Source organism: Magnusiomyces paraingens (genome assembly GCF_902498895.1).
Source record: "Magnusiomyces paraingens strain CBS 517.90 genome assembly, contig: contig1, whole genome shotgun sequence".
NCBI lineage: Eukaryota > Fungi > Ascomycota > Dipodascomycetes > Dipodascales > Dipodascaceae > Magnusiomyces > Magnusiomyces paraingens.
The window spans coordinates 4,260,606-4,273,151 of NW_022474067.1; the positions used below are offsets into that span (position 1 = coordinate 4,260,606).

General features: G+C 46.1%; 6 protein-coding genes across 6 annotated transcripts; 1 reads left to right on the forward strand and 5 right to left on the reverse strand.

The window, feature by feature from the left end:
- Positions 1 to 133: 133 nt before the first annotated feature.
- Positions 134 to 2,555, forward strand: SAPINGB_P001272 (uncharacterized protein; the record flags this gene model as incomplete). Its single annotated transcript, XM_031995995.1, has 2 exons — positions 134 to 136; positions 231 to 2,555. 2 exons carry the CDS (start codon positions 134 to 136, stop codon positions 2,553 to 2,555), a joined length of 2,328 nt encoding a protein of 775 aa, XP_031851886.1.
- Positions 2,556 to 2,635: 80 nt separating this feature from the next.
- Positions 2,636 to 3,883, reverse strand: SAPINGB_P001273 (uncharacterized protein; the record flags this gene model as incomplete). Its single annotated transcript, XM_031995996.1, has 1 exon — positions 2,636 to 3,883. The coding sequence occupies one exon, from the start codon at positions 3,881 to 3,883 to the stop codon at positions 2,636 to 2,638; it is 1,248 nt and encodes a 415-aa protein (XP_031851887.1).
- Positions 3,884 to 4,149: 266 nt separating this feature from the next.
- On the reverse strand, positions 4,150 to 5,400 carry SAPINGB_P001274 (uncharacterized protein; the record flags this gene model as incomplete). Its single annotated transcript, XM_031995997.1, has 1 exon — positions 4,150 to 5,400. One exon carries the CDS (start codon positions 5,398 to 5,400, stop codon positions 4,150 to 4,152), a length of 1,251 nt encoding a protein of 416 aa, XP_031851888.1.
- Positions 5,401 to 6,079: 679 nt separating this feature from the next.
- On the reverse strand, positions 6,080 to 7,993 carry SAPINGB_P001275 (uncharacterized protein; the record flags this gene model as incomplete). Its single annotated transcript, XM_031995998.1, has 1 exon — positions 6,080 to 7,993. One exon carries the CDS (start codon positions 7,991 to 7,993, stop codon positions 6,080 to 6,082), a length of 1,914 nt encoding a protein of 637 aa, XP_031851889.1.
- Positions 7,994 to 8,851: 858 nt separating this feature from the next.
- On the reverse strand, positions 8,852 to 10,531 carry SAPINGB_P001276 (uncharacterized protein; the record flags this gene model as incomplete). Its single annotated transcript, XM_031995999.1, has 2 exons — positions 8,852 to 10,237; positions 10,292 to 10,531. 2 exons carry the CDS (start codon positions 10,529 to 10,531, stop codon positions 8,852 to 8,854), a joined length of 1,626 nt encoding a protein of 541 aa, XP_031851890.1.
- Positions 10,532 to 11,116: 585 nt separating this feature from the next.
- On the reverse strand, positions 11,117 to 12,178 carry SAPINGB_P001277 (uncharacterized protein; the record flags this gene model as incomplete). Its single annotated transcript, XM_031996000.1, has 1 exon — positions 11,117 to 12,178. One exon carries the CDS (start codon positions 12,176 to 12,178, stop codon positions 11,117 to 11,119), a length of 1,062 nt encoding a protein of 353 aa, XP_031851891.1.
- Positions 12,179 to 12,546: the final 368 nt, after the last annotated feature.

Here is a 12,546-nt window from a genome sequence, read left to right on the forward strand (position 1 = left end):
GATTGAAATTTTGGTAACCTGTCATTTTATTTTTTTAAAAAAAAAAAAACGTTAAAAAAGGAAAGCCACGTAGAAACATCTTAACCTCCTTTCCTCCTATACATCATTACACAACACACAATATCATCACATCATGGTAGGTAAAAATCCAAAAAAAAAAAAAAAAAAAAAGTTAAAAAGGATTTCATTTCTTTCCTGCTCTCAAAAAATGCTAACATCCAGGATTGTAGGAAACTGAAGAAGAGCTCAACGGCGTCCGGTTTTCATGGAATGTAATTCCATCCACGGCCGAAGAGGCCAAAAAGGCCATGGTGCCAATTGGTGTCATGTACCAGCCACTGTTGGACCGCGAAGATCTTGCGATATTATCACAGGATCCCATTGTATGTCGCAACGAAGCGTGCAGAGCCATTCTCAATCCGTATTGTATGATTGATGCTCGTGGCCACAGCTGGATCTGCCGGTTCTGTGGTAGCCGCAACGCCCTCCCTCCCTCGTATAATGTCTCATCTCAGGAAACACTCCCGCGCGAACTTCTCCCGACAAACACGACGGTCGAATATGCGCTCAACCGCAAAGCCAATGCACCGCTCGTGTTTCTCTTTGTAGTGGATGTGTGCCAGGATGACGAAAACATGCAGGCCTTGCGCGACACCCTCTTGGTCTCGCTTTCACTGCTTCCACAAGACGCTTTGGTCGGCCTTATTTCTTATGGTAAGCATGTCCACATCCATGAGCTCGGGTATGCAGATACCACCAAGACTCTTGCATTCAATGGCAAGAAAACATACTCGGCAAAGCAGATCCAAGAAGTTCTTGGGTTCTTGTCTCCTGATTTGAGAGCGAAAAAGAATCAGGGCCCCAACACTCGCCAATCGTCTTTTGCTCAGCAAACATCGGCCGCTGAAACTCTTTCCAAGTACCTGTTGCCACTGGCCACTGCAGAGTTTGCTCTCACAAACACCCTGGAGCAGCTCCAGCAGGATACCTTTTCCGTCAAGGCCCACAACCGTCCACTTCGTGCCACAGGCCTTGCTCTCGACGTGGCCATTAGCATTCTTGAAACTGCCCTCCCCCATACAGGGTCCCGTGTTATGCTTTTTTCAGGAGGTCCTTGTACTACCGGCCCTGGGTTGGTGGTAGGATGCCCCCACAAGGAAGCTATCCGATCACATCATGACATTGATGAAGACGATGCTCCCCACTACAAGGCTGCCTGCAAGCACTACGAGATGCTGTCGCGCCGTGCATCGCGCAACGGCATTGTGGTTGATATTTTTGCTGGCAGTTATGACCAAATCGGTCTTGATGAAATGAAACCCTTGAGCGACCATACAGGAGGCGTCATGGTGCTGACCGATGCCTTCACTACGTCCATCTTTAAGCAAAGTTTCTTGCGCGTCTTTACCAAAAATGATGATGGCACTCTCGCCATGGCCTTTGCTGCCAACTTTGAGGTTAAGCTGTCGCAAGAGCTGCGTGTATCTGGACTTGTGGGCCACGCTGTGGGTCAAAACAACAAGACAGGGTACGTTGCGGAAACAGCTATTGGTATTGGTGGCACCAGCTCATGGAAACTGTGTGGGCTATCGCCCCGTAGCACCTATGCTCTTTACTTTGATTCCGTGGGGAAGACTCCGCCACCCATTACCAATGGTGCACCACCACAAGCGTTTGTACAGTTCATCACGCACTACCAACACTCGAGCGGTATGTTTAGATTACGTGTTACCACAGTGGGCCGTGCACTGTCACAGCCCAACCAGGCCAATGTTCTCAAGCAGTCGTTTGACCAAGAGGCTGCAGCAGCGCTGCTGGCGCGTTTGGCGGTGTACCGCCTAGCTACCCAGCACGAGCTGATTGAGAATATCATGATGTGGCTGGACGCTACTCTGATTAAAATGTGCAAACACTTTGGAGAGTATGCACGAGATGATCCTGGGTCGTTCCGGCTGATACCCGAACTGGGCTATTACTTCCCGCAGTTTATTTATCATCTGCGTAGAAGCCAGTTTTTGCAGGTGTTTAACAACTCGCCGGACGAGACGGCATACTACCGCCACGTGCTGCTGACAGAAGATACCAACAATTCGACGGTCATGATCCAGCCTACATTGATGGCCTACAGCATTGAGAACCCGACGGAGGGTACGCCTGTACTTCTGGACTCGACATCGCTACAGCCGGGGCGGATTTTGTTGCTGGACACGTTTTTCCACCTGCTGATTTACTACGGAGAGACGATTGCTGCTTGGAAAAAGGCCGGGTACCAAGACCTGGACGAGTATGCCAACTTCAAGACGATGCTGCAGCAGCCGCGCAAGGACGCGAGCGAGCTGCTGGTGGATCGATTCCCACTGCCACGGTTTATTGAGACGGAGGCCAAGGGATCTCAAGCACGATTCCTCATGGCGCGGTTGAATCCGACGCGGTCTGTGGGGAATGCTACCGAATTTGATTACGGCTCAACAATGGTTCTGACGGACGATGTTAGTTTGCAAAAGTTTATGGAGTATTTGATCAAGTACAGTGTTTCATCGAAACAGAAGTTTTAGTTTATATATGCTTTGATTAGTTTAGTATAAGAAGAAGATGATGATGATGAAGAAGAAGAAGCAAAAAAAAAACAAAAGGTTTAAATTCCATCTGTTTCATGCTTGAGGTAACTGATGACAGCAGGCCCCCATTCTTCGGCAAGCTTGTAGTGGGCCATGGCAGGTGGGAGGTTTTCGATGGCGGCAATCATGTTTTCTGAGTTTTCTGGGGGTTCTTGGTTGCGGATTTGGGCGAGCGGGGTGAGATAAGTACGGATGGTGAAAAGAAGGGCTTTGGTTTGGGGCAGACGAAGCAGACACTGACGCTCGCAGCGCAAAAAGACACCATTTGTAAAGTCGAGTTTCTCAGCATCGATTCCCAAAAGCGAGTAGTCGAAATCGTCGGGTTCGTCTTCTGGGTCACATAACATTTCACCTGGAGCTGGGTGATTTGATTCTGGGGCATAAAGGTCAGTATGGGTTTGAACCCCCCAGTTGAAGCGCTGGACCCAAGCTCCGGGTTTAATGCGGACGAAAAACTTGTCCATAGCCGAACCGATTTTCTTACGGTAAAAGGGGACGGGTTTATGAATTTCAGCCAATGGGGTGTTCATTTTCTGTGCCGGGTCGAACCCCGTGGGGAAAGAAAAGGACCCGCATCGTAAAATGTACTGAGGCAAAGAGTCGGGTGTTTGAGCGTCTTCACGAATCAAAATTAAAAAATCATCTTCCATCGTACGAACAAGAATCCGAATCAAGTGCTTATAGGACTCCTCAGAATGCGGGTCGTCCAGCGTAGCCAGGTATGCTTTGGGATCTTTAGGGATGTATTCATCATGGATTGCATTGTATAGGCATGGGTATGGTGGCATTTTTTCGTCTATAGATTGATGAAGATTTTTTTCAGCATCCATAAAGTATTGAGGATACCGCATTGTCAAATAATCCAAGCAAAAAGTGTAAGCCTCGACCAAAGCGTCACGAGCAGCGCCACTCATGAGTACCGTATGAAGTGGGTTGGCCTCCGTCACGCGCCGTTTCTCGGTGGTCAAGCGCACATATTCGCGGTCAAGCAACAGCCAGTCATCTGTAGGCAATTTCTGAAGTCCCATCGTCAGGTGGAATGGCCCACTTTTGTATGGCCGGTATGGACGCGGCGGTTCGCGTGACCAGTCAAATGACTGGTCTACAGCAGGAACCGTAAAGGGTGGAACAGGGGTGGTGGCATGAGAGGAAGTAGGTTGGGTCAGGGGACGGTGACGGGCGGTGCGGGAGATGTAGCGGGAGATTAGAGCAAAGAGGAGAGCGAGAGATGAGATTAGAAGAAAGTATTCAACAAGTCCAAGCATTATGATGGTGGGATTAAATGGTTAAGAAGATGCGAGATGCGAGATATTTGAGAATTGGAATGAGAATAGGAATGAGAATGAGAATGAGAATGAGAATGAAAATGAAAATGGGAATGGAGGTTTTTTTTTTTTTTTTTTTTTTTTTAAATGTGTGTGTGGGATTAAAGGAATTTATCTAATTAGATAAGAAAGCCTATAGAAGCAACTACAGCCGCATAGCATGCCGCCTGGGCATGTGTGCAAAACAAGGCAAAATGCCTTTCTTATCAAAGTGCACTGGTGCGGCGACACCCCTCGGTTTCACGCTTAAGGAATGCAATAACACCGGGTCCCCATTTATCAGAACCCTTATGCATAGCCATGGCCGGCGGCATGTTTTCAATGGCAGCGACCAGGTTTGCAGCACACTGGTCACCCTCTGAGTCGCGGATAAAGGCGATGGGTGTAAGGTAGGTGCGGATTGTAAAGAGCATGGCGCCGGATTTTGGCAGTCTCAACAGACCTTGGCGCTCGCAGCGCAGAAATACACCATCGTGGAAGTCGAGCGTCGAGGGGTCCAACGGGGTATCAAACTCTACATCCCATCGGTCCTCCGGTGGCACGTCCTGCAGACCATCCGGGTGTGGGGGGAGAGGATGTGCCGTGGGGACACAGAGCTGGGCGTGTGGTTGGACGCCCCAGTTGGTACGTTGAACCCAGGCGCCAGGTTTTGCACGGGCAAAAAACTTATCCATAGGGGTTGCAAGCTTTTTCATATAGTAGGGGATGGGAGTATGGATAGCGGCCAAGGGCTGGCCGATTTTTTGAGCCGGGTCGAACCCTGTGGGGAAGGCAAAAGACCCGCCGCGCATCACATACCGGTCACACTGCGGGTCATGCTGCACCACTATAAAGTCTTCTTGAACGTTGCGTGTCAGCAGCCGCACCAGCTGCTTGTACGTGTCCTGAGTGACTGCAGCTTGGGCTGCAATGAACTGGGTCGGGTCTCTGGGGAAGTAGTCATCACGAATTGTATTGTAGACCAGCGGGTATGACACTTGAGGAGCTCCCAGGAGTTGTTTTTCCGAAAGCTTGGTGACAAAGTATTGAGGGAACCGCTGGATGAGATACTCGACCATAAATGTATATGTTTCAAGAAGAGCAGCGTTGCCTTCTTGTTGGGCAAAAACGGTATGCTGGGGGAGAGTTTCAGTGACTCGCTTTTTTTCTGCTGTTTGGTGGAGATATGTATTATCAAGTAGCAGCCAGTCGTCGTGTGGGAGCGATTGGATGCCCATGGTCATAGTCCAAGGCCCTGGTTTGTATGGGCGGTATGGGCGTGGGGGTTCATTTTCCCAAGAAAAGCCCCGGTCGATGGGTCCGACATCTGGATAGAAGGGCTCATTGGATGGAGTGGCAGATACATGAGAGACAGCAGAGCGGGTTTTGACAAGATGGGAGATAACGCGATGAGCAAGAATGACGATTGCCGCGAGAACTGGCAGGACATATTTAAGAGCAAGGATGTTGTAGGACATTTGTAGATGGAGGGGGAAGAGACTAAAAAATAAAAAATAAAAATAATGAAAAAAATAACAAAAAAATAATGAAAAGAAAATTAAGGAATTGGTGAAAACATTGAAGAAATCTGAAAAAACCCCTTGTTATTTATACCTTTCCAAAGTCGTTGTCATTCCAAAGGCTACTCCTTCCAACAAGGCTTGCAGGTTATCGCAGCATTTCTTATCACTCAAGTGTGTGTGCGCGTGTAAATACCGTATGGGGGAAGTTTTTTTTTAAAGAAAGTTCAATCAAACAATCAATTGCTGTGAAATGATAACACACCTCCCCTCAAATACCTCCTGCCTCAACTTGAGGTAACAAGCAACTGTTTTCCAACTAGGCGGCATCCTCATTCCGACAAAAAAAAATTTAAAAAAATTAAAAAAAAAAAAAAAAAAAAAAAAAAGAAAGTCAATTTCAAATCATCTTCTTTCTGATACCCGCCCGCCCGTCCGCCGTTGAAGAATAAAAAAAATGCGCATGTCGTTGCTGATGATCCCCGTGTCTTTCTGCACTTGGCAATTTTGACAGCGGTCGCAACACGAAACAAAGCTTTCTTCTTTTTTTTTTTTTTTTTTGGCCTTCTTCGTTTTCTTATTCTTCTTTTTTATCAGAAATAAATAAAAAAAAAATGCCCACCAGCCCTCATGCCTATTAATTCGTGGCCCCAGAAGCAGCAGAAGCAATAGTAGGCGCACTCATTAGTTCGCCAAATTCTTCTCCGTCGTCATCATGGTTGCCACTAAAATTCTCGACATTGGGTTTTATAGTGTTGTCTTTGACTTCACCTCCACCGTTATTTTCGTCCACCTGTAAAACAGACCCTTCAGCCGTTGGCCCAGATTCCAATTTTTCATGCATCTTATCTTTCAAGTCTTCGCTTGAATCAATTGGCCCCTCCTTTATCTTCCCGCTTGTTTTCGCTTCATTCTCGTCATCATCATCATTGACCAACACCTCGGCACTTTTCGTGCTCCCAGGATTACTCGTACTTCCATATACAAGAGAACTTGCAAAGTTGTCGCTGACCATCTGTGCATCCGCACTCTCAACATCGCTCAAAAGTTCCCGTCGTGACCGATACGTCTCTGAAGACTGCACCGATGATTTGGTCGACGACCTTTCGCGTGTCCCCATCGTTCGGAATAGGTCCTGTGACCCCCCATCGCTTTGAGACCAAGATCCATGCCGCGGCCATGACCCCCGTCGCTGCTGCTGCGCCTCGAAAGATGCCTGCGCGGCCCGTACCCGGGTTTTCCCCCGGGCTTTAGCGCTTTTCCGGCTCTTAGATCCAGCGGCTGAAGATCCACTCCCTTGGATAGTCCCAGTTGTTTGTTGTGGATGTCCGAAAATCCGGGTCCAAATAGAGTTTGATGTAGTTGCCCCGTATCTATTTGTTGTGCGAGAATTTTGTTCTTGGGGGCCTTGAGGCCCCAGCACTATATGGTACTCAAAATCATCTTGAGTATCATCAACTCTGTTGCTATTCTCAAGAACTCCCGTGCTACTCGTTGAGTGATTTTGCGGCCATGTCCACCACCAAAAAGATGATTGTGGACTTGACCCGTCATCCCCACCTGTATTCGTATTACCTATACCACCACCACCGAAGCTTCCGCCACCAGTGCCAGGGCTTGATGCAGATGATGCGTGACTTGGAACCGTGTGCTTAGGCGGAAACACGGTTTTCCAAAACTCCGTGATCCGCGACTGTGATTCGTGTAGTAGCCGCTGGTGCGGCGGTTGCATGTCAATCATTTGGTCTTGCAACGGAGGTTCCACTGCCATATCACGGTGATGGTGGTGGTGACGGCGATGGTTGCGACGGCGGTGACGCTTAGGCTGGTTCGTCTTGGGTGGTTCTGATGATAATGATGATGGTGGCTTTGTGCCGGATGTTGACATTTCAGATTTTTTCTGCGGCTGCGCTGAAATCACTCCGTGGGGGGTATATGGCGCACGCGGGGGGGCTACCTGTTGCTGCAACGGGATCCTTGGAGCTTCGCTATTTTCTTCATTGTCGGTTAAATCATGATAACTTTCTCCATCCTCGTCATCTTCTTCATCATATTCATCATCTTCATCATCATACTCTGAAGAGTATTCACTTTGAGAGTTGAGCAACCGTTCAAGTTCATCACGCCCAAACATTTCATCTGAATCATAAGTATCATAAAATATATTAAACGAGTCCCGACGTCCCCGATTGAAAAATTCATCATTCCCATCATCTCCAGGCCTAAGCTCTCCGTCTCCTCCAGACACGCCAACACCAACCCCGCCACTCCGACTTAGTTCATCAGGCAGCCTCGAAAGTAAGCTGTTGCCACGTGTCCGCGCTCCTCGCCGGCTACTGCGCCGCCGCCGACGATCAGGCTTGTGTCCAAAACATACGCGTACTCCGGTTCCGCACCGGGTCGCACAGGTCGTGGTGCTGCTCCAACATGGACCCACATACGCGCGCTGAAACCGGGTCCAAGACGAGTATGCAGACCCAACGGCGGTTTCTAAAGAGTCTTGAGTTGTGCCCCAGACCTCTCGCAAGCGCTCATTCGCCGGGGAAATCATTTGTGTGTGTGGGTAGTAAAGATTATGAATGTGGTGATGGTAATAATGCGTGTTATTGGGTAGATGTTAAAATAAATATAGTGGAGAGAAATGATGTGAGCGTGTAGATGGTCTTTTTTATTTTTTTTTTGGTGGAGCAAAAAAAAAAGTTTTTTAAAAACACATGTGGCTATCATGTGCTTGGTTAAATGAACCACTAACAGCCACAATCAACAAAGTCGATTTGGAACCGGGACACTCGGAACCTGGGAACTCGGAGCCAAGTAACTGGTCCAGTCATCCAACGGTACACTTCCTTATTGCTTTAAAAAAAAAAAAAAAAAAAAAAAGGCAATTAAGATATCTACAACAATAACTCAGGTTGTACCTTTGGGTATTTGCTTCTTCTTCTACAGAATTCAAAGATATTCATAAACATAATATACACAAATAATACATAAGAGAGGTGGGGTGATAAATGGGATTTAAATAGGATAACAACAGAGGGGAAATACAAGGGAAACAATAGTTGGTCATTAAAAAAAGTCATAAATGAAATTATTACTATTACTTAATAATAAAAAATAAGTGAATAATAAAATAAATAACACAGGTGTAAAGGTAGTAAGTATAATGATAAATGCAAAAAAGATCCGGGGGAATAAAAGTTAACAGATAGGGAAATTGGGAATGGGATTTGGAAGGGGAAAAGGAAAAAGCGTGTAAACTAAAATAACAGATGATAGACTAGACATAATAAACAAGCATCGTCAAGGGAAATTTAAAAGGGGGAAATGCGACGAGCTAGGAAGGAAAGGTTTTATTCATGATTGATGAAAGAAAAAGAAAAAAAAACATCATTTCCTTCTTTTAATTTCTTTAAAAGTTAAAATTGATGTTTTGGTCCTGGTTGGCATTAAAAGAAAATTGATCATCAAGAGCCTTTGGAGCAATGTCAACATCCTCATTAGCCTCATCATCATCGCCACTAAAGTATGTCTCAATAATCGTGTAAGCCTTGTTGTAAATGTACTCATTGTGGTTGTTTTGGCAAGCATGGATTTTCTCAAGACCCTCGGCAGCTTCAATGTAAAGAGCATATTGGTTCATGGCAAGACCATTCTGTTGCTTGTCAAGCTCGCCAATCTTGAGAATATTTTCCAAGCCATCCAAAGAAACTTGGATCACACGATTATCTGGGCTCACAAGCATGTCGCAAAGAGGCTTTATGCAGCCCTGGTTGACAATGTATCTGATTTGCTCTGGTTTGGCGAGACCTCCCGATGTAGCATTAGAAATGGCCCAGCAGGCTTCCTTCTTAGTCTTAAAGTCCGAGGATGAAAGAAGCTGGATGAGTGGGGGGACCAGATTGGCATCAATGACGGCTTGAATCTGCTGAGAGTTACCGGCAGTAATGTTAGAAATGGTCCAGCATGTTTCCTTTCTGATATTGTCGCGCGGGGTGTTGAGAAGACCGAGAAGAGCAGGAAGAGCACCTGCATTAAGAATAACTTGTGTCTGGACATCATCGCCAGTGACAATGTTGCCTACAGAACGAAGAGCAGGGGTCTGAATAGCTGGAGACTGGGAGCTAAGAAGCTCAACAAGACGGCGAGGAATGCCAGCATCGATAACAGCCTGGATCTTTTCATCAGCACCATCGGAAAGATAAGAGACAGCCCAGCAGGCGTCAATCAAGACTTCCTCATCGTAAGAGTAGAGGAGCTTAGCAAGGGTAGGAATTGCTGTAGAAATGATGGACCAGTCAGGCTGGGGATTTTTACCGCGGCAAAAGTTGGAGAGAGTCCAAGTGGCGTTGCGGATAAGGGTAAGCTTGCGGGTATCAGTGAGAAGCTCGAGGAGGAGGGGAAGAGCTCCAGCATTGAGAACGGCATCACGGCAAATGGCCGAGTCACCGGCAATGTTGCCGAGGGCCCAGACGGCTTGTTCGCGGACGTCAGCTTCTGGGGACTGCAAAAGACGAACAAAGAGAGGAATGGCGCCAGCCTCAATGACGACCTGGGTCTGGTCCGAGTTGCCTGAAGCAATGTTTGTGATTGCCCAAGCAGCTTCAAATTGGAGCAGCGAGTGTGTAGAGGAGAGGAACTCGACAAACTTAGGGATTGCGCCGGCATCAATGACTTGAGAAATAGGTGGGTTGCGTTCTTTGGAAAGGAGTTTACGGAACTTTTTGGTTGCTTCGAGTTGGAGTTCAACGTCGTTTGAATTGAGAGCAGCAAGCATATCTGGGAGGTCTTGAGCAAGCTAAATAAAAAGTTAGAAGAATTGATTTGGAAACAAAACAAATGTATTACTTACTTGCTCCTGAACTTGAGCTATATCATCATACTGTTCTTGCTCATCATCACTGTCAATGATTGAGGCAATGGCATCCATGTTTCGTCGCTTGGTCAGATTTTCATCACGCTTTTGTTTTCGGATTTCGATCTGGGCTTCTTCACGGCGACGACGCAGTTCATCAGCCTTAAAGGCTCCGCGGTTCTTAAATTTTGTTCTTCGGTGCTCAGGCACAAAGCGGGAGGTGGAGTCTTTGTCCATTGTGAGGTAGTTTTATAACGAACGGGTATATGAGAGTTATGAAAGGTTGGTTGGGTTGTAGGAAAAATGGAATTGGGTGGTGGTGAAGAGGGAAAAAAAAAAAAAAAAATTTTTTTTAGGTGGTGGCGATAAAAAAAAAATAAATAAAGAAGCTTCAAGAAAGGAGGAAGACATTCAGCCATCCACTTAATATAATTCAAAGCTTTAAAACTATATATATATATATATATATTCCAATAAAAAGCCTAAACCAAAGTCAAGCTCTTAATCTAAACATTGAGCCTAAATCACTCCCAGTTTGTAGCTTTAACCCCTAGCTAAACCGGCGTCCCGACAAATGTTCCGATCAACCAGCAACTTTAGTGTTGCTTTGCTTTGGGGTTAAGAGGGAAAATTTGCCACCACCAAATCAAAATATATAATTGAAGTTGCCATGGTGATATGACTAATGATTAGTCATATATTAGATTTGGTCCCGTGACTAACGGCTATCCTGGTTGAAATCTCAAACACCCGACTCTCAGCTGTTCCGGCTGTAACAACAGCTAACGACAGCTAATGGCAACTAACGGCAGTCAATAAAAGCTAATCATCATCATCACCTGTCAAATCAACAATATCCAATCGCTCCTTCTTTACAGCAGCCTCAGCAGATGCAATCTTCTCAAATCGAGCCCTAGTCTCTTCAGGTGCATTGCTCGTCCCAGTGATCTCCACATCGTCATCGCCATGGTCTGCCATTTCAATCTTAAGCGTAGCATAAGCACCGGGTTTTATTCGTGTTTCTAAAACCCGAAGATCATCATCTCTAAGTCCGTCGCTATTTCCTTTTTCTTTATCTTTTTCTTCATCTTCATCTTCTCCTGTTTCGCTGTCATCACTCTTATTCTCAGGGAATACCAACCGTTTCTCTAAAGCCGCTAAAATCAAATTCTTCATCTGCTTTCGGTTGTTCCGTAATGGTTTTACTCGGGTATCACTATTACTACCAGTACTGCCACTGCCGCCTAATCGTCGACCTGTCCCATTAAATGCCGATTCAGCCTCTACCCGGCCAACACCCATCCTCGATCCGTTTTTGTCTCCTGGAGTAACTCCCAATCGTTTCCCTGTGCTATAGAACCCAGATCCAGTGAACCCCTTGGCCATTCTTGCCTCAAGATCCGCCACCATTCCCCTCCAATACCTATTAAACGCATCGTTATGTGGACCAATCTTATTATGAGTCAACTCGTGTAACATAGTTCCTAATAAAGACCCCAACGGCAGAAACTCGTTTCGTCTTGCTGCCCCATTATGTCGAAGTCGTAGCCACACTTTGGCCCCTCGGTTCATGTTCATTCCTAAAAGCTCTGGCCGATCAAACTCAGCCAAGTGTCGCACACGAAACCCGTGCTCTCGCATAATAGGCTCAACCATGCTGGCAATCTTGTGGAGCAAAAACCATGCCTCATCCTTGCGCCCAAAATCTCGACCAGGCATAATGGTGATTTTGTCCACAAATTGGTTAGTATTTTTAACCCCAGGAGAACCTAAAAACACACCATCCCGAGTGATCTCCTTGTTGTCGATTCCTCCGGCTGCTGGGTTTCTGCGCTGACGCTGACGTTCATGCTGTCCAGCTCCAGACCCGGCCGCTCGTGGCATCTTTTTTGTTTGTTTGGGAGGGTATGTAAAATTGCTTGTTTAGGTAATAGAAAGTATCAAACAAAAGGTGTCTGTACAACAACAATAACAAAATATTTTTCCTTATGGATCAAAAAAGAAAAAAAAAAAAAAAAAAAAAAAAAAAACAGCCTTTGTCACAGGGTTGGGGTTAATTGCTGTTGTTACTTCCTGCAATATGCAACTTAAAACCACCTCAGTTTCACCCGTTTAAATTTTTTTTTTTTTTGTACTGTCTAGGCGACCCCACGATTTTTTTGTTCTCCCCTTTATATATAACACCAAAACCAACCATCAATCAATCAATTAAAAAAAAAAAAAAAAAAGAAAACAGCCCACTTGAGCATCTT